Raw genomic sequence first — 24467 nt, 5'->3', positions numbered from 1 at the left:
TATTGCATTGCTGTACAAAAAAAAACTGGACGAATGATATTTCTGAGGAAAAATACAAGCAATAAAATAAGAACATTTCATGCATCATAAAGAGACAAGGGGAAAAAAAGTCACAGATCCAATTTTTCTCATTCTCTAGGTCCCCTGGAAATTGCATTTCTCCTCCAAAAGGTGACTGTGTAAAAACAGCTTCAAGGAGTTCCATGTTTATTGTCTCTCAATGATTCCATACTAAATATGCTCAGTTTGCAAGCAAACAGATTTGGTATTTTTCCCCCTCACGGTTAATGCTGCAAACTCACTCAGGCTGGTTCCTTCCTTCTCATACATCGTTAACGGTAATGAAGGATCTACAGGCCAAATTCTGCCCATAGTGACATTTGTGGAAGCCCACTGCCATCGGGGGCTTACATGGGTGTAACTAGTTGGAACATAGTGAGCAAGTCTGTTGATGATGCAGAAGGAGGAATATATTCCAGCTCATGCTCTCTTAGCTGCGTTGGCTCGGCAGGGCTAACAGGAGTAAAGGGCATACAAACTCATTGTAGTCTCTAAAACGGACATGACTCTGCATACACAAAGTGAGCAGATTTGTTGAGTAAGACAACCCCCTTTTTACACAGTCGTCTTATGTAGTAGAACCACACTGTAAGATCACGGTAATGGCGCACAAGTTGCTTAGGCCAATATTATTAGACTAGGGTTCATAAAGGGACCTGAGTTACTATCAGAGGGGACTGCAGATGCTCAACCCAGCTGAATATCAGCCCCCTTATGTAGGGGACCAAGCATATGTCTACATTTAAGATACTACATTAGCACAGCTGCAGCTGTGCTGCTGTAGCACTTCCGGCTACGTCTACACTAATTAAACCACCCCCTCGAGTGGTGGTAGCACTGTGTTGGGGGGAGAGCATCTCCTGCGCACAGCGCTGTCCACCCCAGCGCTTTTGTCAGTGAAACTTATGTCGGTCAGAGGTGTGCGGACAAAAGTGCTAGTGTAGACAAAACCTAAGTGTAGACGCTACCTATACCAACGGGAGGGGTTCTCCAGTCGGTGTGGGTCATTCCCGAGAGGTGCTAGCTAGAAAGAGTCCTTCCGTCTCCCTAGCACGATCTACACCGGGGGTTAGGTCGGTGTAACTATGTCTCTCAGGGGTGTGGATTTTTCACAGCCCTGAGAGATGCAGCTATACTGATGTAAGTTCCTAATGTAGACCAGCCCCAACTTTAGCATTTAGGACAAGGATCGACAACCTTTGGTATGTGGCCCATCAGGGAAAGCCGCTGGCGGGCTGGGATGGTTTGTTTACCTGCAGCGTCTGCAGGTTCGGTAGATCGCGGCTCCCACTGGCTGCGGTTCACTGTTCCAGGCCAATGGGGGCTGGGGAAGAGGTGGCCCAGCCCACGCCATTTCCTGCAGCCCCCATTGGCCTGGAACGGCAAACCGCAGCCAGTGGGAGCTGCGATCGGCTGAACCTGCAGACGCTGCAGGTAAACAAACTGTCCCGGCCTGCCAGAGGCTTTCCCTGACGGGCTGCATGCCAAAGGTTGCCGATCCCCGATTTAGGATTTAGTGGATTATCAGGCTAGACTAGTCTATGGTATTATAAACTGACCCTAACAAAGTTATCAAAAAAATTGTATGCTGCTATCACACAATACCATGTGGTGTTTGACAGTTAATCAGTAGCAAGATGAGTATCAGCAGGATATTTACGTTATTTATTGCCCGAGGCAAGACTGCCATTTGTGATACAACAAAACAAACTATAAATTGTCTAGTCAACAGAACTGCAGGAGAGTATTCTTGTTTAGAACTGTGTCAGGACTCTAAATCAAATTCAAAACTAATGAGATGCCAGGGAAACAATCATCAAGTGTTGGAACAGATATTTAGGGAAAACATCTCTAGTAATTAATGCTTCTGTGACAAAATTCATCTCACTAATTGCAGCTCTTGAAAAGGAGAACATGAGCATATCCAATTTCCAGTGCTGCCTTAAAATAAATGTTCTCATAAACTAAATACAGTCTACTAACCTCCTGCCTATTTGTTTTGTCTGCATCGATAATTAATGATTTCCTCCTAAGCTCGTTATCTTGAATCTTGCAGGTTATTTAGAAGTGGAAAAACACCATCCCAAGTGTAAGTCCTAGACACAACACACACAGAGTCCTATTTCACTCGTCTGTGTTTCCATCCCTCAATATCACTTCAGTGCCTTTCCAAATGACATAGATTCACATTTTTCCTTGTAAGGCAATTTTTTTCTAGACAGCTCACACTGCAGATCTGTTACAGTCTCCATATGGCTCTCTGTTTCAGGGACGGAAGAGGATATGGCGGCTAAAAGCACAGCAGGAGGAGTCAAGAGACCGGGGCTCAGGTCCTAGTGGTGCCGTGCACTTGCTCTGTGACCAGCGGCAAGCTGCTCGCTTTGCTGTGCTCTGGTTTCCCAAACTATAAAATGAGGGCAATACTGCCTCACCACGCACGCTAAACAACAGGAGACGGAGGTGCTGTAAGGCTTAACTCTTTCATGTTTGTAAAGTGCCCTGAGAGCCTCTGGCGAATGTGCACAATATGATCATCATTAATGTTACTTTGCATGCATTCTGCATTCCGTGAATGGCTGCTGACATCAACAGAAACTTGAACAGGGTGAGAGCACAGGCTGTTCCGTTGCAACCTACCTTTGGATAAGAGAGCTGCACTGCAACCCACATTGGAATATTTTGCTCTAAAGTTTCCCTGTACCATTAATAGAACAGATGAATGCTTTTGACTGGACACTGAAAACCTTGCTCTGTTTATGGATGTGGCCCTTTATGTACTAAATATGCTGCATCACATGCATGTAGGGCAGAGGACAGAGTTCATTTCTGCTGCTCTGCATTGCACAGGCAACCGATTACCTTTCCTGGAGGGCATTTCTTCATCATACGAGCAAATACATCAAAATATACTGCACAAAGGAAAACTGTCTGTCGGATGCTTTAGTTGAAACCAGCAGTACCAACTCCCTCAAGCAGACCATAGCATCCTCTTGAACATTTAGAATGAACATCATCAGGCCGGCTGTTCTCTTTTTGTTCTGCATAATTTTGCACATCATACAATAGATGGATATATCAGACCGTTGTACTTGCCATTTAACATGCTGTTTTTAATTATCTCCTTTCCAAAGGTCTGATCCTTGGACCACTGATGCCAATGGAGAGTTTGCTACTAACTTCAGTGGCAATAGGATCAGGCCAGCAACAGCTGCCTTCCAGTGAGGAAAAGTACTACTGATTTGAGTGGGAGCTGGTGCAGGATATCCATGCTAAATCCTGCACCCCTCACAAAACTCCGAACGGGCCTTTTTCTGAAGATGTGTAGGTTTTGGCCCTAAGCCTTTGAAATGTACAATTCCTGATATCTGCTCTGCAAGGGCTAAGTTTCAATGACTTCAATGGGACTGCAGGGGATGTAAAGGAGGGCAGAACCTGGACCTGTATTACCTGGTTTCTTTCAGACATTAGGAAGTCCAGCTTTCCACCAGGGAGTCCCAGTTCTATAAAAGTCTTTACTAGTCGCAGGTCTGCGCTGTTCCCTATAAAAAGAAACAGGACTTGATAAGAGATTTCATTTCACAATAGGGTAAATACTACAGATTCTGTTCACTATGTTCTTTTCAAATCTCAACACTGCCCCTGGAGTTGTCCCGGGGAGTGCAGCTGTGACTGATGGCTCACTGCGTTATGGTAAGCCCTGATACAGCCATGCAGGGGAGCAGCAGTGAGACAGGAATCCCCACAAACTTTGCAGCTGCTTGAGGGCTCCCTAGATCTTAGCTGCAGGTGCTGCAGATGTTCCCCAGGAAGTGAAGGGATGGGAACTGGCAGGGAATAGGAATCCTGATACCTCTGCCACTTCACCTGCTATTGGTTGGCCAGCAGAGATGCAGGAATAAGCTGCCCTTTTCAGAGCGACAGCAAATAACTCCCTTTCATTCCCAAGCAGAACAGGGGAGACCTAAGACATATTGTGACCCCAAGGGGTGAGTCTGAGGCACAGTGTCTGCCAGGGTATCCCCTGGCGTGCTGTGCCTGTACACTGTGACTTACACACAATCCAGCCTTCCTGTGTCTTTGCTTGCTGCATATGCTATAGAGTGAACAATACTCACCTTCCCCAGAGCTAGCCACCTTCTCTCCTTCAGTGACGGCATTTAAACCAAGTTTTCTGTTCGCTGGATGATATTTTACTAAATGATCGGATGGTTGTGAAATGCGAAGGAAGGGGCTGACAATTTTACTGGGCATGAAAGGTTGCATTTAGGGGGCAAAAATCTGTCAAAATTCTTCATTTTGTAACAAAAGCATTTGTGGAGTAAATGTTAGAATTTCTGCTCAGATCCTTTCCAGCAGCATTATACAGAACAACACACTATGGGCCAGATCCTTGGCTGATGTAAGTGACACCCATGGACTATGCTGAGTTACACCAGCAGAGGATCTCGACTTCTGTATTTTTAATATGAATAAACTCCATGAGGCAATTACGCACAGCATATCTCTCAGGCCTTACCATCCAGTCCATGGACACAGACAACCAGGTGAATTCCATCTTCCAAATTTTCTTCCTCTTCCTCTGGTGGAAAATATGGGATATCAGAAGCTAGTACAGATAAGTCACTGTACAGAAATCCTTCAATCTTCAGTTCTTTTTTAAACTTTTCTTTGGCCTGATAAAAACTGGAGAATACACTAATTAATCACACGGAGAACTGGGTGTTCAACAATAAAACCTTTAAACTAGGAATGAGCACTTGCGATAAATTCCCTTTTCAGCTTTGAAGGTGAAGGCCAGTATACTTTGTCCTACAAGTTAGGGTGACTAAGGGAGGTTGGGGTGGGCAGGTAGATAGCCTGTGATCCAAAAGGGAGTGAGCTACCTCTCGTGGGAGAGATCCACCCAATGGTACCTCACCTGCTAGAGTCCAAAGCGGGTTTGCTGCTAAAAATCTTCTGGTCACCCTAACAGGGAGATACAAGGCTATGTAACTGTATCGTAGAAAACGTGGTGTCCAGATCTACCCAGCAGGGCTAATTAGACAGACATTAACAAACAAATCTCAGCTAAACAGATGAGGGGTCGATCTCCTCCTCCTACCCACTCAGACAGTTGCACAAATGGATGGAAATTTGTATCCCAAGAAAAGGGATAGTAGCTTTGACCCAGACACAAACCAGCTAAGAGCAGTTCAGTGTCCCTCCAGCTAGACTAACATTTCCCAGCTCTGGGGCCTACAGTTTGGCTCCTAAGTCCACACTGAACAGCCTCTGGACTCAGTGGGAGATGCTCAGCCTCTCTAAGAATCAGGCCACACATGGAAGCGCCTAAGGTGATTTTTCACAGCCAAGCTGGGAAACATCAGCTTCAGTCTTGGGGCAAGACTGTGACCATCCTATTCACTGGGGAGCACTTACTCACACAAGTAATCCTACTGGATTCAGTGGGGCTGTTCAGAAACTTTTGCTTGCCAAAAAGTAAGGGCTGGGGGGGGGGGGTGTCGCAATCTAAGATTTACGCTATGGGATTTAAGGCCCTGGATTCAGCAACACACTTAAACACTGCTTGGCTGAACAGAGAAGGAATTAAGCTTGTGCTTAACTTTAAGCACAAACTTAAGTGCTTTGTTGAATCTGGGCCTAAAAGCCTGACAACCATGGTTCACCTGGAGGAGGAGAAGGCAGAAGAGACAGCTATAAAGCCAGAGAGTACAGTACAATACATGACAGTAAACCCAGCCACTACAAAATTAAACAGAGCATTAGAGGAGCTTGATGAACGACCTAAACAAAGCTAGGAATCCGAACACAGACCCTTTAAGAGTCTAGCCCAGGGGCTGGCAACCTTTCAGAAGTGGTGGGCCGAGTCTTCATTTATTCAGTCTAATTTAAGGTTTTGCGTGCCAGTCATACATTTTACCGGTTTTAGAAGGTCTCTTTCTATAAGTCTATAATATATAACTAAACTATTGTTGTATGTCAAGTAAATAAGGTTTTGAAAATATTTAAGAAGCTTCATTTAAAATGAAATTAAAATGCAGAGCCCCCTGGACCGGTGGCCAGGTCCTGGGCAGTATGATTGCCACTGAAAATCAGCTCGCGTGCCGCCTTTGGCACATGTGGCATAGGTTGCCTACACCTGGTCTAGCCCTTACCCTCCTCAGTGTTTTAAGATAACTCCCAGCACAGCACAGGACACAAAACGTAATGGAAACCTCTGTGATGGGTAGGTTTGCGTATTGTGCTGTCAGCTAGGCAATCCATGCAAAATACCCCCAAGTAAGGAGAAAGGAAAGATGGGCTAGGGCAGAAGACTGTGAGTCAGGGATCTGAGTTCCCAGCAGTGCTACAGACTCCCTGCATGACCCTGGGCAAGTTGCTTAGCCTCTCTATGCCTCAATTCCTCATCTGTACAATGAGGGTTATGTTACAGCCCATTTCCCATCCTTTGTCTGTCTGGATTAGTTATACTCTAAAGTCCTCAGTGTGGGGATTGGCTCTTAATGTGCGCTGGCAGAGCGCCTTGAACAGTGGGGACCTGACCTCAGCTGGGGTTACTAGGTGTGACTGCAGCTGTAATAAAGAAAGCCATTAGAAAGTCTTACCTAAGCATCCTTTCATTGGCCTCTTCCTCCACATCATCTGCCGTGCAGGGGACAACGCCGAAGGAGCCTAAAGGCTGGCGTGTAATAGGGAAAGCAGCCTGCTTTGAAGAGAAGCCAGCCACCACAGGAGTCTCTTTGAGCACCGAAGAAAAGGGAAGACATGTGGCTGTGCAAGAAACAGACAGGTTAACCACCTCAACGGCCTTTCGGCTCTCCAGTGCCAACCCGTCTGTGGCAACAGAATGAAAGCCAGTGCTGCCATTAGCCACGAGCCGACGCTCCACGCTGTCTGATTCCTGAGGATATTCGGCACAATAAGATCCTGCTGCAGAATCCACCAGCACAGATGCGTCGTCGAGTTCAATTTCTTGTAAGCCCTGCATTTCTTCACATGACATCAGGGTTTCACTGGCGACGGGGCTCCCACACTCTCCTCTTGTTGAACCAAATTCAGTCGATGTCTCTGATGAGGCTGGAACAGTGTAGCAAAAATCTGGTACCTCGCTCAGGCCATGTGAGAAATTCTGGACGTCTAGTATGGTAACACTGGAATAAAAGTCTTGACGTATTTTCAACCCCTCAGGTACAGGTTTAAGTGCATCTTTCAGATCCTCACTGCATGCACCGCACTGCACGCTAGTGGGGTCTGAGTATGTGGTGACACTCTGTGTTTCCAAGCTGCGCTCTTCATTTCTCTGCACTGCCTGGCATTCAGAGGTATCACATCTGTACTGCTTTAGATTTACGGGTTGTCCTGCATATTCCAAACTACAAACTCTTTCTGCAAAGCCTTCCTTATCTTTGACTTCTTCTGGTAGCTCAGCGCTGCTGTTACCTTGTTTGACAGCAGTGCTAGGATGCTCTCCTGTGGCCATGTCTGGTTCTGATCGCTCACTTTCCCTGGCAGTCTGACAGTCAGAAAAGTTCCCTGTTATTGCTATGCTTCTGCACATCACTTCCATGTAGCTTTTCAAGGGCCCTTCTGCAACTTCCAAGATTGCTTTATTGCATTTGGAAAGATCTACAGTGTCTGTGGGCTCCTCTGGGCTGCTGATCTGCGGTGCAGAAACGGATTTGGTCAGCTTTGTAAGTTCTACTTCCCTCTCTTCTTCCTCAAACGGCAATGAGCTAATTGATGTCAGCGACGCTTGGATCCCACTGGGCAAGCTTGTATTGCTTTCCGTTTGCCCACCCTCTAGAGAGTTTCTGTGTATGGTGTGCCTCCGTACCAGCTGCTGCAGCATCTCACGGTCACTGGGCAGCTCCAAAGCCCGGCTACGTGCATCGGACCAAGCCACCGAACTGGGTTCACTTTCAATGCCCGAGTCGGATATTATTGACGAAGATCTCTTTATGACCCCTGACGTCAGGGTAAACTCTTCGCATTCCTCGGCTCTTTGCTCCTTCACAAATGACTTCACCTCCAGGGCATCTTTTGTTGTCTGGGTTAATAAACCAAAAGTACTGATTGGTAACGCTTTCAAAGCTGGTAACAGAGCCTTGTTGTCTTGATCCACTGGTTTTTCAAGACTGTTTAGTTCATTTAATGCAAGTTCATCCGAAGTGAGAATATGTTCATAATTAGCAGTTTTAGCTGCTTTACTTAACTCAGTGCTGTCTAAGAGGCCACTAGTTCCACTGTCACCCAGAGCACTAATGATTAATATGGGTTCACTTTCGTGGGAATCCTTATTGCTAGGTTCCATATCCACGCATGTAACACCTGTAGCAAGTCTGTCGTCTTTTAATGAAACATCCACTGACGTTTGGAAGTCTTCAGCTTTGTGTTTTAAAAGGCCTAGTCCCAAGCCAGAAACAATTTCCTTACTTGAAACTGATGTATTTTCATGGGATACATCCGTTTTCCTTTGGACTTCCTTGTTGACTGTATATGCCTGAGATGTGGAGTGCTGGGTCAAAGCTTTAGCCATATAAGCATCAGCTGCAATATCGCTGTAGATACAGGGGGCATTCCCATTTATTTTATCTGTATGTATTAACAGAGTATCTTTCCTGAAATCTCCCTTTGCTAATGCAATGTCATCATTTGATGCAAGAGCCTCCTTGTTGTTTATTAAGTCCATTTGTGTACCGTTCATCTCAGGAACCTCAAAAGCTGGGAAAACATCCACACTTTGACCTGAAAGAAAAAAAAAATAATGTCCTATACAAGGAATCAAAATGTTTGTAGGTGATTATACACACACCCCCTCCCACATGCACACACCACACATATACATGCCTGATCAACATTCTTTAAGCTGCATTCACTTTTAACTGTTATCCTCACTGCATGGTTAAATTAAAATCACTTAGAGCTGTGAGTGCTAAGTACCTCTAAAAATCAGGCAACGTAGATGTCTTAAAACTAGTGGATGTTCTTGTAAATTCAGCCGTATATTCTTATTACAGTGTGACCACTTGCAACACGGATAGTTTTTAAAAAATATTCCTGTTAAATACTTGGTAAAAAGTTGAGGAAAACTGAGAATTACAGATATCTTTTTGGAAAATAAAACCACAGATCCTATTACCGTATAAAAAAAGTATTAGTGTCAATAAATAGTTTCCTTTATAACCGCTCAACATTTCGTGTTCTGGTAAGAGGCAGATGAAATATTTTATAGAGGATTTTCCCACCACTAGATGTCACTCTAATAATGAAAACCACCACCTCACTTCCTCTTAATGGCTGAAATGAAAACTCCAGGGGGGTTTGTTTCCAATTTTACCTCCAGTTCTTGGAATTAAACTGTTAATCTTAAAAAACAACAAGAACACCTCATAGAAAGAAAATGTCTAAGTAACAGGAAGTGTATATACTGCCATCTATTGAAACGACAGGGGACATTAGGCACCATAAGCAGAATCATTCACACCATGTTGAAACCTGACCAGAAAACACGCCCCTAACTTGGGTGAGAAGTTACACAGGATCATTATTGACCAAAAGTCATAGGGAAAACCTTGATTTTAGGCCTCATTTTAAAGATGGAACCTGGAGCAGCCATAGAGCCCTCTAACACCACACTGGAAGACTGGTTCAGGACTGTCTAAGGGTATGTGAACCTACCGACCCATCCACACTACTTCTTGCAATCCCCTGGGAGCAGCCCTGCCCCCGCATTGCCAGCAAGATGGGCTGAAGGCACAGCCTGAGGGGCATGACTCACTTTTGTAAGGGAAGTCCACATATCTGTCTTCAAAAATCACCGGAACTGTGTTCCCATCCCCATCAATGTCCAGGCATTCGGCTGGCAGAGGGGGCATGCTGGTGAGGTACTCGGAATTCCGAACGTCAGTAGAAATCTGGCTATGACTTTGGATCCTGGGAGCAAGACATGGAGGGAATCAAGTGTGGGATGAGTTACTGTGCAGCTTTGCCATCATTCACCTCATCTAGTCAGCAAAACAGGTTGAGTCTGACCAAAGCACCGGCGAGTGCTTTGAAACACAGGTGCCTAAGATTTGGTGCCTATGTCCATATTTAGGCACTAAGCAAATGGGCTAGTATTCAGAAGTGCTGAGCAACCACATCCACGGGAGGGGAGAGTGCTGTGGAGCAAACAGGAGGGCGGTGTTCGGCTCCTGGCAAGACTGGACCGAGACATGCTGAACAGGATAAAACGTTAGTATTCTACACTGCATTATTTATATCGCACCTGTCTGCTGAGCTGAGTGGATTTGCAAGGAGCCTTTTCTTATGCTGCCTCCAAACCTTTGCAGCCCTTTGTGTGCTTCTTACTGTTGCAGTGTCTCCTCCCATCTAGCAAATCCTGGGGAGCAAGCCACCCCAAAAGGGATGGAGGTGACCGGGTAAAAGGCAGGGTCATGCTCCCTCTTGGATATACAGAGAGAGGGGTACACACTGTGACATCACAAGGGATGCTTCCCGTGTATGTCCTATAACAGCAGAGAGGATTATGCCTCCCTGCCTTCTAGAGCAGTGGTTCTCAAAGCCGGTCCACTGCTTGTTCAGGGAAAGCCCCTGGCGGGCTGGACTGGTTTGTTTACCTGCCACGTCCGCAGGTTCGGCCGATCGTGGCTCCCACTGGCCACAGTTCACCGCTCCAGGCCTAGGGGGCTGTGGGAAGGGCGGCCAGCATGTCCCTTGGCCCATGCCACTTCCCACAGCCCCCATTGGCCTGGAGCAGCGAACCGCGGCCAGTGGGAGCCACGATTGGCCAAACCTGCGGACGCAGCAGGTAAACAAACCAGTCCAGCCCGCCAGGGGCTTTCCCTGAACAAGTGGCAGACTGGCGTGGAGAACCACTGTTCTAGAGCTTCCTCTGGGTGGCGGGGCCCTGTACCAGTTCCCTGGCAGATCTGTAGCTAAGTGATGCAACTGAGCCCCTTATGGGCCTGGTTTGCTGAGGTGCTTATCACCCATAACTCTCATTGACCTCAGTTAAAATTGTGGACACTCAACGCTCCTGAAAATCAGGTCCAATTATCTCCATGTTATGGAATTAGAGTCCCCGCATCGCTTCTCACAGGAATCACTGGAGAAATTGACCTGACTCCATTTGTTCAGAACTGGGTGCCTACTCAGCTTCTCCTAGAAATGATGGCTTCGCAAAAGGTGCTCTGTCTTCTCGGAGCTCATGACCCAAGGAGGGCATCTTCTTTTCAAGGTGTGCAGTCTGCCTTCCTATGTATTATGTCACCGACTGGGCTGTGTGGGACGTGATGCCATGCACTCCCTTCCAGTAACTGGGGTGAAGAACTGGCCCAGAATGGCTAGTGACTATTATACTCTTCCTGCTCCAGGGCTGAATGACATGACAACTGCCAGGGAAAATGGAGAACTGGCAAAATACAACCAATTTACTGTCCGTGTACTGGTTTTACTCCTGGCTTGTCCCATATGGCAACATGTTCCAAATGCAAGATTATTTTATTTGGATCTTTCTTTAGCTAGTCTATGTATTCTAACAAATAGAGATGAAGACAACACAAGTTTTTAAGAGATGGCATTAATTGGCAGCACTATGGGATGGGCTCCACAGAACAGAGATGGTGAAGAAGTGCACGTATTTCAGATTTCCTTCTGAGGAAACACAGTTAATCACCATGTAATAACTGGAAACAACAAACTTTGTGCAGATCAGAGGGGAAAAAAAGGGAAAACATAAGAAAGGCCATACTGTTCAACCATAAATCCTGGTTTGCCAGAAGCTGGGAATGGGTGACAGAGTGAACACTGGGTGAACACTTGATGATTACCTGTTCTGTTCATTCCCACTGGGGCATCTGGCACTGGCCACCGTCAGAAGACAGGATACGGGGCTAGATGGACCTTTGGGCTGACCCAGTATGGCCTTTCTTATGTTTTCCCTCCAGGTGCTGATATAGCAGGAAGCTATAGTCTATATTTGGGGCTCCATATGAGAGAATGAGCTGAACGGTCACATCTGGGGCCCCTCTGGCCATGTCTCCTTCACCAATGATCACTACCCACTTTTGTAGGCTGGGCAGGCCCTATACAACCATCCACCCAAGCACTACTGAGGTTGTGGCTGCCTTGCGCTGTTCCTCTTTACAATGTGGTAGACTGTGCACTACATTTGACCCCATGTCTCCAGTTACAGCTTTGAAGAAGGCATCATTATATGGAATCCTCGCCTATGCTGCTGCACGCTGGCGCAATCTGTGGCATTATCCCTAAACCATTTCTGAAGGACATGTCTCCAGTCTGATAAATTCCAGCAATGGGAATTTCACATTCCCCCTGGCCAATCTGTCTCACTGCAGAACTCTTCTAAGACCTCAACATTTTCACTAATCTTTAATCTAAGTTGTTCCTGCTGTACAATAACATTAGCCCAGAGCATCTGCTTTTTGACTCACTTGATTAATGAAAATAATTACCCCCTGCTCCATCACTAACATCCCTGATCATGTTTGCGAGCAGGTATTTCCTCCTCTCAGCCTGGTTTTCTGCAGAATAAGCCTGGCCCTCCCTTAACATTTCCCCAGACAGTGCCTAGTTTCCTCATCTTTTATTATTTTTGTTGCTTTCTGCTAAACTCGCCTCTAAATGAGCTAAGACGGGTAATCCTGCCTGCAGTCAACTCCATGTAACCCAGCTGAAGGCAGCAGGGTTGTTCAGGTGTAACCGAGGGCAGAATTTGGCTCTAAGTATTTTTAAAATCATGGGGGGGGTCCCAATTCTATTCCCCAGTTGCGGCCTAAGCAGAAGCGGCAAGCAGAGGGAAGTAATTACCTTGCTTGTTATCCATAACACACTTCTTTGAATTCAGCCCAGTACCAGATTTATTTTCTCTGACAGCCTTCCATTGCTAATTCTCCTGCAATTCATCATCCACTCTGAGCCTCACTATTACCAGCACCCACCCGGCATTCTGCCCATTCTGATCCGTCAGCTCATGTTCAAAGCTTTGTGTTAACCACTGATGGATGCTTCACGGCACCGTTCTGTCTGCCTTCCCGGATCCTCCCAGCGCTACCATGGCTGCACCCAAGAGAGTTTCACCCACTTGGGGAGAGTGGGGAGGAGAAAAGAGTTTTTAGGACCATTTGGCACTTGCTGCCTCCTCAGTGTGGGATTTCAGCCATAGTCTCCATCATGCTTTAGACCACAAGCCTTAAAAAAACCCACCTGCCTATCACAGGTGTCTGAAGTTTACAACCCTCTGGGGCCTGATCTGGATTGTGCATTGTGTAATTTTTTTACTGTGACTTCAGTGGATTTACACTGCAGTGAGGTTAAAATAGACCCAATGCCTTCTGTATGGAGTACAAATGCCCACTGAAGATCAAGGAGGAAAGGCATGGATTTGCATCGGAAAGGATAATGTGGCGGCATGGGGTCTGGACCACAAGAAGTTTTAAGAGACTACTTGCTTGCGGGGCCCAAGTGCCAGGGATGAGAGGTGAAAGGAATTACTTACAGGCTTTCCTGAAAGGTCAGCACAGCTAGCTTTTGGTGCTCAGCATAAAAGAATGCTTCTGAGAATCTTCTTACCTGGGTATGAAACACAAAGATCACACATTAAAGCCTTTTAAAGATACCGAGAGCATGCAAGCCAGCTCCAGCTGCTTTGCACCACTCTGGTGACACAAGGAAGCTAGGCACCCTGGTTGCTCCACCAATTCAGCTGGGTTTCTGCTTTGTTTTTCTGGGTGAATATGGCCTGAGATGTTCAAAGCCTCTGAGGATTGAAGACACGGCCCTTGGAAATATTTTGGAATCTGTTCCAATGTATCTGCTGTGTCTTTGTTTAGAAGCAGTGCATCTGTTGAATTTAACAGTTCTCTCTGCAGCTTTAAAACTAGGGTCGCTAATTCCCTTCCCCAGCAGCGGAAATGGCAATAGCGCAGTTACTAAATGAGGAAAGCCAATAATCAATGGTATCTTCTGCACAAAGATATACAGTAACTCCCATTCTTACACATGAACTCAGAGGGGAATAAAACCTACATTATCAGAAACACATACATGCATGGCATGATATCTGCAAATTAAAGTTTTCCAAATTTTTGCATGGACGTTAGAGAGAACAGTAAAGCAATGGACAAATGATTGCGAAATAGCTGCAGGTTTGAAATGATTTGCAGAGCACTTAGTATGAAAAAATACACTCCTAAAGAACTTGGTATTACGATCTGCTCAGAAATAGGCTTTGAATTTCTATGCACTCCAACAAGATACATAATCAAATCAATTAATCTGTTAAGACTCTAGTCCTTATGTTACTACTGTTATTTGTAAAATACAGCATTGTAGAATGGCAGCAGAAAGCATATAAACAAAGTTACAATATCTCCCTAAACCTCCAAGCTGTGTTCTGACAAATGGCCTTTCTAAAATAATAGATAAGCATTGCCTGAACAAGGCTGTTTAACAATAATAATACCTTATGTCTGAGGCTCTCAAACTGCTTCATGTAGCCAGGTAAGCAAGACTGCCCACATTTTAAAGAAAACTGAGCACGTACAGGTCAAGTAACATGACAAAGAACCCCAGTTCCCTGCTCTAGGCATTAGACGACGCTGCTTTTTTAGCGTAGGTGCTATGCTGAAGGTACCTTCTGCTTCCTATACATTTCCCTCTGAAGGAGTTAGATAATAAAAAGAAAAGGAGGACTTGTGGCACCTTAGAGACTAACCAATTTATTTGAGCATAAGCTCACGAAAGCTTATGCTCAAATAAATTGGTTAGTCTCTAAGGTGCCACAAGTACTCCTTTTCTTTTTGCTAATACAGACTAATACGGCTGCTACTCTGAAACCTTAGATAATAAAGGAAGTCCTGATCTGAAGCACTGCATTTCAGCACGTGCTTCCCTAAGCAGGCAAGTCGTCCCACTGACGTCAATGTTAAAGTTAAGCACATGCTTACGTGGGGCTTTAGTGCATTCAGCATAATCAGATAGGCAGCAGCCAAATGGTCATCTGTGCGCGCGTGCATGTCTATGAGAATGTGTGTGTGATACTAAGGAGCAGGAAAGTACTGGCTGCTTATGTATAATGAGACAACAAAAGGAACAGAACTATATTTCCAGTGGCAGCTGTGTTAAGGGAGCTACGAAGGATAGATTTTTCAATTATTTGACCCTGTGATGGCTCTGTTTTTTCAGAGGAATTTACATGTTTTGTGACAATCCAGGTGCCATGGGAAATCAAACCTTTACCACAACAGACTAATTTGGTATTTTGATATTTAAAATGTACTCATTTTTCTGTATAGTACCAGTGTTCTATAAAGGCCAGGTCTTCTTTTCCATTGTGGCTAAGGGTTTTCCAAATTTCAGGCCCACAATATCCGGGATCTACCCAAAAGCCAGGACACTGATAAGGCAGCAAAGGATGGTCAGAGGTACAGTCCTGAAATGCAGCTCTTGTATAGGACAGTAGCCTGTTTGTAATCCATGTCACTAAGGCCTCAAATTCAAATCCACACCAAGACCCTGACCCAGCAAGGTAAATGGGAGGACCTCTGTGCTCACACAGAGCCCTGCTGAAGTCTAAGCTCTGGTCTACACTGGCGGGGAGTGGGATCCATCAAAGTTAAGCAACTTCCGCTACACAAATAATGTAGCTGAAGTCGACGTACGTAGATCGACTTACCGTGGTGTCTTCACTACGGTGAGTCGACTGCTGCCACTCCCCCGTCAACTCTGCCTGCGCCTCTCACGGCGGAGGAGTACCGGAGTCGACAGGAGAGCACTCGGGGGTCGATTTATCGTGTCTAAACCAGACGCGATAAATTGATTCCTGCTGGACCGATTGCTGCCCGCCGATCCAGCGGGTAGTGAAGACATACCCTAAGAGACATGGATCTTCCCAGGCAGAACTTATAGTATTGGGGCTAAAATATGGAGCTAATTCAGTTTGCAAACTGCTCAAAGAAAGGACCTTTCTTTTGTACTTGTCTGAGAAGTTCTGGTGCTATTGTAACAACAACTTATTAATGATTATTATTAACAGGCACCACCAAGGAATGCAGTTTGTACCAAGAGTCTATGAGGTTGTTGAAACAAAATTATAAAAGCAGACCCTAGTTTCCCTGTTTCATCATCTCTTGCAGATTGTGGAGATCTTCCTATATCTCTCAGAGCCATGCATTCCAGGCTCCAACATGCCTTCCTCTTAGCATAATGGTATCCAGCTGGAAAACGTGGCTACCACTGCAAGGTGAGGACAAGACAGGTTACAAGGTCACCACTTGCTCCTATTTGTTTAACTAAGAGCTAGGATTTTATAGTTGAAGGAATTATTTCAGAACTGCTATTTGATAGGCATAAAATTCCCACGTGTGCAGTGAGCCAACACAATGACTTAGGCATCACTTAAGTGGTAGGTAGGCTTTGGACTGGTTCTCTGTGTGGGGATTAATTTCACACAGTGACTCTAATTAAGGCACACTCTGGGTGCATCTTTGATCTCTTCCTATCAGGTCGGTATCGCCATTGCTGAATGAATTGCTTAGCATTACCCTTAGTGTGTGATGCTCCTGAGTAAGATAGGCTGTGACTTCTGGATGGAGTGTCACTGTCTCCAGGAACTGGGTCCACAGTGCCAAAAGGTGGGAGCAAAGCCATGCTACATCCTTGCTTATCTGCTCTGCTATCTTCTCTGGATTGTTCAACATCTGGAGGGGGGGAAAGATGTTTGGAGGTTAGATCAATGGAATTAATTAGGACATTAAATTAAGTCCCCTTTAAAAAAAAAAAGAATGATCCTTGAATCAGAACTGGGCTGGTGCTGTTTTCCTATCAATTATTTTATCCGAGATCAGGCAGTTACTACAGAATTATTTTAGCACATGTATTTTAGCACAAATTAAGATGGAGACATAAGGGAAGAGTGGGGAGTGAGCACAGCCTTAGCCAATATTTTTCATTGCAGGTAAAAAGTAAATGAATGCAGCCAATTGGTTGTTGGTTCCAAAATATCCACTAGATGGTGCTGCTTACTCTGGAATACGAAATGATGCTCCCTCTTCTGTAGACTTGGTGATACCTTTTGATTAGAGCAACATCTCTTTCACACACTAGCTTGGTGACTTTTTTTATTAAGTCTAATTCCCAGTACAGTAGGAAAAAACATTCCAAAATTCCTTCACACAACAAAAAAAATAGGGGTCACCTAATGAAATTCATAGGCAGCTGTTAAAAACAAACAAAAGAAAGTACTTCTTCACACAATGAACAGTCAACCTGTGGAACTCATTGCCGGGGGATGTTGTGCAAGCCAAAAGTATAACTGGGCTAAAAAAATAATTAGATAAGTTGATGGAGGATAGATCCATCACTGGCTATTAGCCACGATGGTCAGAGATGGAGCCCCACTCTCGAGGTGTCCCTAAATCTCCAACTGCCAGAAGCATCGGGCACTGACACAGTCAGAAACAGGATACTGAGCGAGATGGACCTTGGCCTTAGCCAACATGGCCATTCTCATGTTCTTCAGTGTATTTTCTCCTTTCTCTACTACGCTTGAACAAGAGTGAGAAACAGATACAAGGCTATAGAGTTCTCTTTTATAATTCTACTGGTATTTCTGCACCCCAACCTCTATAGCATATAGTAGCAGTAGAAGCCACAGACAGTAATTATGTTTTACGGTGAATGCGTTAGTACAGCCCTACTACAATGGGGCCCTAGGGAATACAAATTAATAACAACAATAGTAATAATAACACGTTATCCCTTAACAAAACTAAACAAAACAAGCCAACGAAAGGTCTCTTTGCCAGCTACAGTCCCTTTTCACCATAGTGCCACAATGAATCCTGAGTTCCTGCTTGATTTTTACCCAGTCCTTATGCAGGCAAACTCCCAAGGCTAGGAGCACTGAAATCTAAATCACGATTAAAAGTAATCCTTGTGTTCATACGTATGTGTGTGTAACTGTGGGTATCCTGATTGTCCTTACACTGCCCTCACTGCTGTATTCCTGATTCTGCAATCTGTGCAGTGTGGGCAACCTCCTGTACAATTCAAATAGGGAAATCAAAGGGGCCTCTGGGGTGGAGGCGTCTGCCTGCCTGGTGCTCTTTGCAGGATCAGGGCCCTATTTTGTACAACTGGTCCCCCTTGCTTAGAAGAAGAAATAACTTGCCCTGTCAGCAATGCTGTTTACTTTCAATTTTAAACATTAGCAACTAAGTTATTACATAAATTGTAAATGAAGGCCTGGAGAGCAAGCTTCAAAGGAGAAGCTGCATTAACACCCAGGGTTATTAAATAGCATGATGGTTATTTTTTCAGCTCATTGACTCTTAACCTTTTTAGCAGGCTTGAGATAACTGGAAAGGTCAGTGTCAAGCTCTAATTCTGATGTTCTTGCTGTATAATAACAGTGGGTCACACAAAATGAGAAGTGTCAGAGAAATCCTGAGAGGTAGCCATTCCACTTTGTTTTAGGTACTCAGCACTTCTCAGGATTCAGCCCATGAGTAGGGCTGAGAAGGACCCTTGAATTCCAAGTCCCCCGCAATTCATCTGAATTCTGCAATATTCATTCATTCATTTGGGACTTCCAGAGGAGCCCAGGAAAGTCTGGAATCCACCGTATTATTGCCCAACATTAACAAAATCAGGAGTCATTGCCGAAATCATACCATTGCCTTAAAAATCAGAAGATTTTTTAAAATAACAATAAATTTTGGGTTCTTTTATTTGGCTTCTCGTTTATGAACCTTCAGGGTGCACTTGGGTCATATTTTAAAACTTTCCTCTGAAACCAGGAGGGTTAGCCTCACATCACAGACCATTACATCTCACTCAGTTACCCCTTCCTTGAGCCCAATAACTTGTGTTTGGCTAAAGCACAGCTTCTAAAAATACATCCGGTCTTGACCTGACATCAAGAGATGGATAATCTACTACTTCCCTTGATAGTTTGTTCCAAAGGTTAATCACTCTCACAGTAAAAAAATAAAATAGTATGCCTCGCTGCGAATTGGAATTTGTCCGGTTTTGGCTTCCACCCATTGCTTCCTGTTAGGCCTTTCTCCACAACATAAAAGAGACCTTTAGCACTCAGCATTTTCTCCCCAGGAAGGAATTTATATATTGTAATCAAAGTCAGGCCTCAATCTTCTTGTTGAGAAACTAAACAGATTGAGCGTTATGTCTCTCATTAGACGGCATTTTTTTTCCAGCTCTTGAATAATGTTTGTGGCTCTTTCCTGCACCATCTCTCGTTTTTCAACATTCTTTCCAAAATGTGGACACCAGAACTGCGTCAGTAGTCCAGTATTGGTCTCACCAATGCTGTAATCAGAGAGGTAAAATCACCTCCTTACACCAACTCACTGCTTCCCTGTTTATACGCCTGTTTAACTTTAGGCACCCATGTTTGACCATTTGGTCCTATATACCTTGCACTCAATCAGCAGTAGCATATATTATAACCCAGGAGACGGTAGCAACCAGCCCCATGCTCAGTCCATTTAACTAAGCTGATCTCTGGGGCTGTTCCTAGGGATGAAGGTGTCAGCCCTTTTTAATACAGTCCAGCCAGTGATTTGATGGCAATGAAGGAGGCCCCAGATGCATTTGCAATCATAGTGCAAGAAACGTTTGTTTGACTGGTTGCTGACACTGAACTTGCTTTCCCCAAGTGAGTTGGCTCAGTGAGTCTGGAAACTGTGTGAACGTATTCATTCTGCTAAAGACAATACCTGCAGCTCTGTACAAAGTTGAGATAGCGTATCTTCCACAGCTAGCTCCGCTGGGGGCACAAAAAGAAAAACCACCTTTGAGAAAAGCAGAAGTGACACATTAACTCATTCAACCCTCTATGCTCCACCCTCCACGGGCAAGAGTCTCCTTGGCTCTACACCCAAGATCTCTGCTCAAAAGCCCCTCTCTTTCCTTAATGGTCAAATCCTGCTCACTTTACTCCAGCACCTACCCGCGGTGAAGTTCAATGGGACACTTGCCTCAAATCAGCGTGCAGGATTTGGCTCTTCCTATATGGGACTCCCAGTGGTGTAAGCAGCAGCTTGATCCAGAAAGGGAGCAGGCACCTACAAAATGCCCGACCCCCTTTCCAGCAAGCAGCTGTGTTAGGGCTCGTGCTGGAGCACCCCAAACTTCCACTGTGGTCAGATTATTGGCAGTGCTCAGCGCTGCACCAGAGGCACCCAGCACCTTGCAGGATTACGCCCTTTACTTACTTTATAATGCAAGGTAACACAGTAACAAAATGCAAGCTGCTAAGTGCCCTGGCAAAAGCCTTCCAGGGCAGCAAATGCTTCAGCCAATTGCCCTATACTTTCTTTCTTCCCCAATATCTGAGCAATGAGGCAAGCCAGGCTTGTAAGTCTTTATGCAGCTCTGGGTCTGAAATCTGTCAGCTCTTTGGGGCAGGGACTGTACCTTCCTCTGTGTTCGGAAAGCCCTTGGTACCTATTGGGCCCTGCCACAGTGTCAGTAATAAATCTTATATTTGGAACATGTGCATTCGTTTCCTTTTCTGCATCTATGCTCAGTGGTCCCAACCAAAATGTTTGCTTTTGGGCCTTAGTGTAGACCTAGCTTTTATAGCTTGCAACCGTCAAGTTAGACGGCCCCAGGGAAATCCCGTGCTGCAGTTATGCCCCACCAAGTGTGGATCATAGAGACATTCTGCAAAACTTCATAAAAACGGGAGATCTGAAATAAAACCTCAGGAAGTTTGGCTTGCGGAATTTGCAGGGAGGAGTGATCACTAATAATAACGAGTATAGAGCACATGGCCACAAGGGAAGACTATACAAAAACGCCTCCTATTTAAATGTGCAGAGTAACCATGAAGGGACAAATTGACACCAGGGTGTCTAACTACAATTTCGCCTATTCATAGGCGAAACACTGGGGGCATGAACACACATATCCACACCTCATCTTTTAATGTTCTGGTTCATGCTTCAGTCCGGACTCACGCATTTGCACTCTTGGTTTCTCAGGCTTGCTCCAGATCTAAAATGTAGGCTGACATAGCTAAGCTGGTCTGGGGAGTGAAAAATCCACCCCTTAACCAATGCTGCTATGCTGACCTAACTCCCAGTGTAGACACAGACAAATCAATGGAAGAACACTTCTGTTGACATAGCTACCGTCAGCTGGAGAGGTGTTGATCCTACGCCAATGGAAAAACCCCTTCCTTCAGTGGAGGCTGTGTCTACACTAGGGCGCTGTGCTGGCATAGCTAAGGCAATGTAGCTGGTATAGTCCCTGTAGTATATACCCTTAACACGGAAACTGGATCATTACATTTTGTATGTATAGACCATGGGCCTAATCAACGCCCACTGAAGTCAATGAAAAGACTCTCAGTGACTGTAACAGGCTTTTGATCAGGCCCCAAGTCCTGAATCTGCAATCAGATATTTTAGACTTGTAAATGAGAATGGAGGATTTCATTCATAAGTGGCTAAACTGTTATATTTGCATATACTGAATCTGCATGTATAGCAAGAGTGTGTGCAAATGAAATGTGTATTTATGCATCATAAACTGTCTGAAAATCTGGCCCATGGGACGCAGAAATGTAACCTGTATGTGTTTTGGTTTTTTTTATATGTGTGATAGATGAAACACACAAGAAGCAATACCACCTTGATCCTTTCAACTTCCAAACCTGCCAACGTGTGATACAAATAACCTCTACATGTGACCAATAACCAAAATGCATGACACCTATGTTTTGTTGTCATGCTGTAATTGACAGGTTATAATAACTTTTAAGTACCAGATCTATTTTTAAGGATGTTTTCTCACTGTGTGAATGAAATAAACCAGATTTTTTAATTGGAGCAGGTTATTTGAGGGAGGGGAACATGCGGCCCATAACAGTGAATGCAGCAGGACAGGGAGGTGGAACCAGCCCCAGTGTGGGACGTGCAGCACAATGCTTTATAGCTGACTGCTCCGATATTACCTACAAAATCCATATGGAAGACATTCTCCCTCTCTTTTTTTTTAAGCCATTGGTCAATGGAATGGGGCATGTCTCCCCCATCAGCTCTGCAATCCTAATATTGCCAGCTAATACCTTTTCAAAATATATACACATGAAAGTGCCAGCCATACTTCCTATATCCAAAGAAACAGGTTGGAAAACAGAGGCTGGCTTGCGGAGTTCTTCATTTCTAATTAACTTCTCGGTACCACTGCAAGCATGAGAGAGCACAAATTCATGAATGCAGGCCTGCAACCCTACAACAGTGCTAGGCCTTGAAGGTTTGGACCCAGTATCCTTACTAGTGCCTTATAAGGTCTACAAAGCCATAGTGGCTTCTGCTTCAGGGGGAGAATCTATTAAACTGCTGAATTAGGGAGAAAAGCAGAATATGCTTTAAAGAGCATGTGGTAATTATGTTATTATCAAGGCGTCTGTGGTAAAAAGCAATACATTCTAAAGCAGAAATTGGAGACTATGTTCTAATACAATTTACCCTAAATTGAGTTTTCCCCCCTTAATTTGAAAAATATTTGCTCATCAGGCTGTTGGTTCCTAAAGTTCTCCAACGCCTGATAGGGAGCTCAAGGCTTTGAAAGGCAACCAATTCCAGATATCATTCAAGGAAACTATTTTTGGATACTTATAATAACTTATTCCTTCTAAACACTAATGCGATCTTCAGCTAGTATAAACTGATTGCAGTAAAGCGATGTTGATTTACATCAGCCCTGGCTCATGATTACCCTAAAATAAAAACCAAAAATAAAATCAGGGAAAAAAAAACCCCTAAAATCATACAACCAACTGGAAAACTTAGTTACTACAAGGTATGTTTAAAATGAGACCAGTCAACACTAAGAGATGTAAAATGTCTGTTCTCTTACCTAACTTCAGTTGTGGCAAATCTGGAATCTCTTTCATTATGACTGTGTAGTACACATGAAGCCCTCTGTATGCATTCAAGAGCAGCAGACACAGGTCCTTATGCCATTTGTATGCATGCTGCATGCAGTTTTCAGAAGGGACATAAAAGCTACCCTGGATAAGGAAACAGAAGAAAAAAAATGCAAATTAAAATTTATGCTCTTCTTTTGTGCTGGAGGTTTTAAAAATGTGAGTGTGAGATGCCCCATAATCTTGCATCCTTTAAATCACATTTCAATCTTTACTTTCACTTGTCATCAGTTTCCAAAGAACCACACACTTCGTGCCACAAAAGATGTTCAGAGCATGATTCCAACTGGTCCTTTCCTCAGGCATTAGCTCCTTTTCTACATCAGAAGCAGGAAGCCTGAGTGTGGGTCTGTCACATGAGGATGCAATCGGACAGAAGAAAGTATGTTTAAACCCAGAAGTCTCCAAAACCTTTTGTGAAAAAGGAATAGCATTTTACACCTACCTATAGATGTACGTAGTAGAGCTTGAGCAGGCGTTTGCGATATTGTAACAAAGTCAAAGGGATACCCTCCATTTAAAATCAGAACCTGACTACAAATTTCCTGCCTGCAATTGTTATGAGCACAGCCTAAGATTACTAGAACTGAAAGAAAGAAGATAAAAATGTTTCCCTGATTTTTTCAGTTTGTTTACTTTGTGCATTTGACAGCACTTTGTAGATAGTCAGTTTCACTGTTCGCCCTGTGTGGTGAACTAAGCCCTGATCTGCCGTTACCTCTGGATTTGATTGCAGAATTGAGGACTGAAGAACTTTCCCCTGTTGTTTGTGTGGGTTTTTTACCCAGAAACCCATGAGAGAAACACTTTAAAGAGGGAATTCAGGAGCAGATGCCCATTATTCAGATCAGCATTGTCCCTTTAAGTTAGAAGGACAGAGACAGAAGGACCAAACCCCTGTACCCAAACTTTCTTGAACACTAGCGAAGTTCAGACACTGATTTGCACAGTGCAGCTGGGCCTTCCTCCTACAGTAAAGTGGCTGAACTACACACCACATCATAATTCTCCTGCACTGAATATGGGTAAGTAGAATGGCCCAGAGGTACCTTTTCAACTCCAGCGCTTGATACCGACACAGTGAGGGATTCAGATGTCAAGAAGCATGCCGATCCTGGCTCTGTTTGCACATGTCACACACTGAACTTCCGCACTGTGCAGCTTACTATCCACTTGCTATATTCCCTGCTGACTGCAGCATGCAGGGGACACCACTGAGCAGTCAACTTTTCCTCACAGGCACTGCCTAGCAGTATCTGGGAAAGGACAGCAGTTCTCTGTGCTTAGAACAGGGGACGGTATCTCCGGACTTATCTTCCCACACGTGGCCTGCAAGAGCATGAATGTGGTGGTGTATTTTCCCAGGAGTTAGGTGGGATTTTGTAATGGACACAGGGAAGCAGTTTGTCTTGATGGGTGGGAAGAC

At 44.6% G+C, this 24467-nt stretch overlaps 1 protein-coding gene across 2 annotated transcripts in view; it reads right to left on the bottom strand.

Moving 5' to 3' along the window:
* Positions 1-24467, bottom strand: part of FAM135B (family with sequence similarity 135 member B) — a 349946-nt gene that overhangs the window by 36285 nt on the left and 289194 nt on the right. For both annotated transcript variants that reach the window (XR_012157070.1, XM_073330058.1), the window contains exons 8-15: positions 22972-23125; positions 19821-19870; positions 16626-16781; positions 13580-13653; positions 9839-9993; positions 6666-8805; positions 4577-4743; positions 3508-3599 (exon numbers count right to left, since the gene is read on the bottom strand). Coding sequence is in view for 1 of the 2 variants with exons in the window: in XM_073330058.1 (XP_073186159.1) it covers positions 3508-3599; positions 4577-4743; positions 6666-8805; positions 9839-9993; positions 13580-13653; positions 16626-16781; positions 19821-19870; positions 22972-23125 (2988 nt within the window). In the remaining variant the exon portion in view is untranslated. The remainder of the gene's footprint in view (positions 1-3507; positions 3600-4576; positions 4744-6665; positions 8806-9838; positions 9994-13579; positions 13654-16625; positions 16782-19820; positions 19871-22971; positions 23126-24467) is intronic.

Source organism: Lepidochelys kempii, chromosome 2 (genome assembly GCF_965140265.1).
Source record: "Lepidochelys kempii isolate rLepKem1 chromosome 2, rLepKem1.hap2, whole genome shotgun sequence".
In the NCBI taxonomy this organism is placed as follows: Eukaryota; Metazoa; Chordata; order Testudines; family Cheloniidae; genus Lepidochelys; species Lepidochelys kempii.
This window is presented reverse-complemented; position numbering and strand designations above follow the sequence as displayed.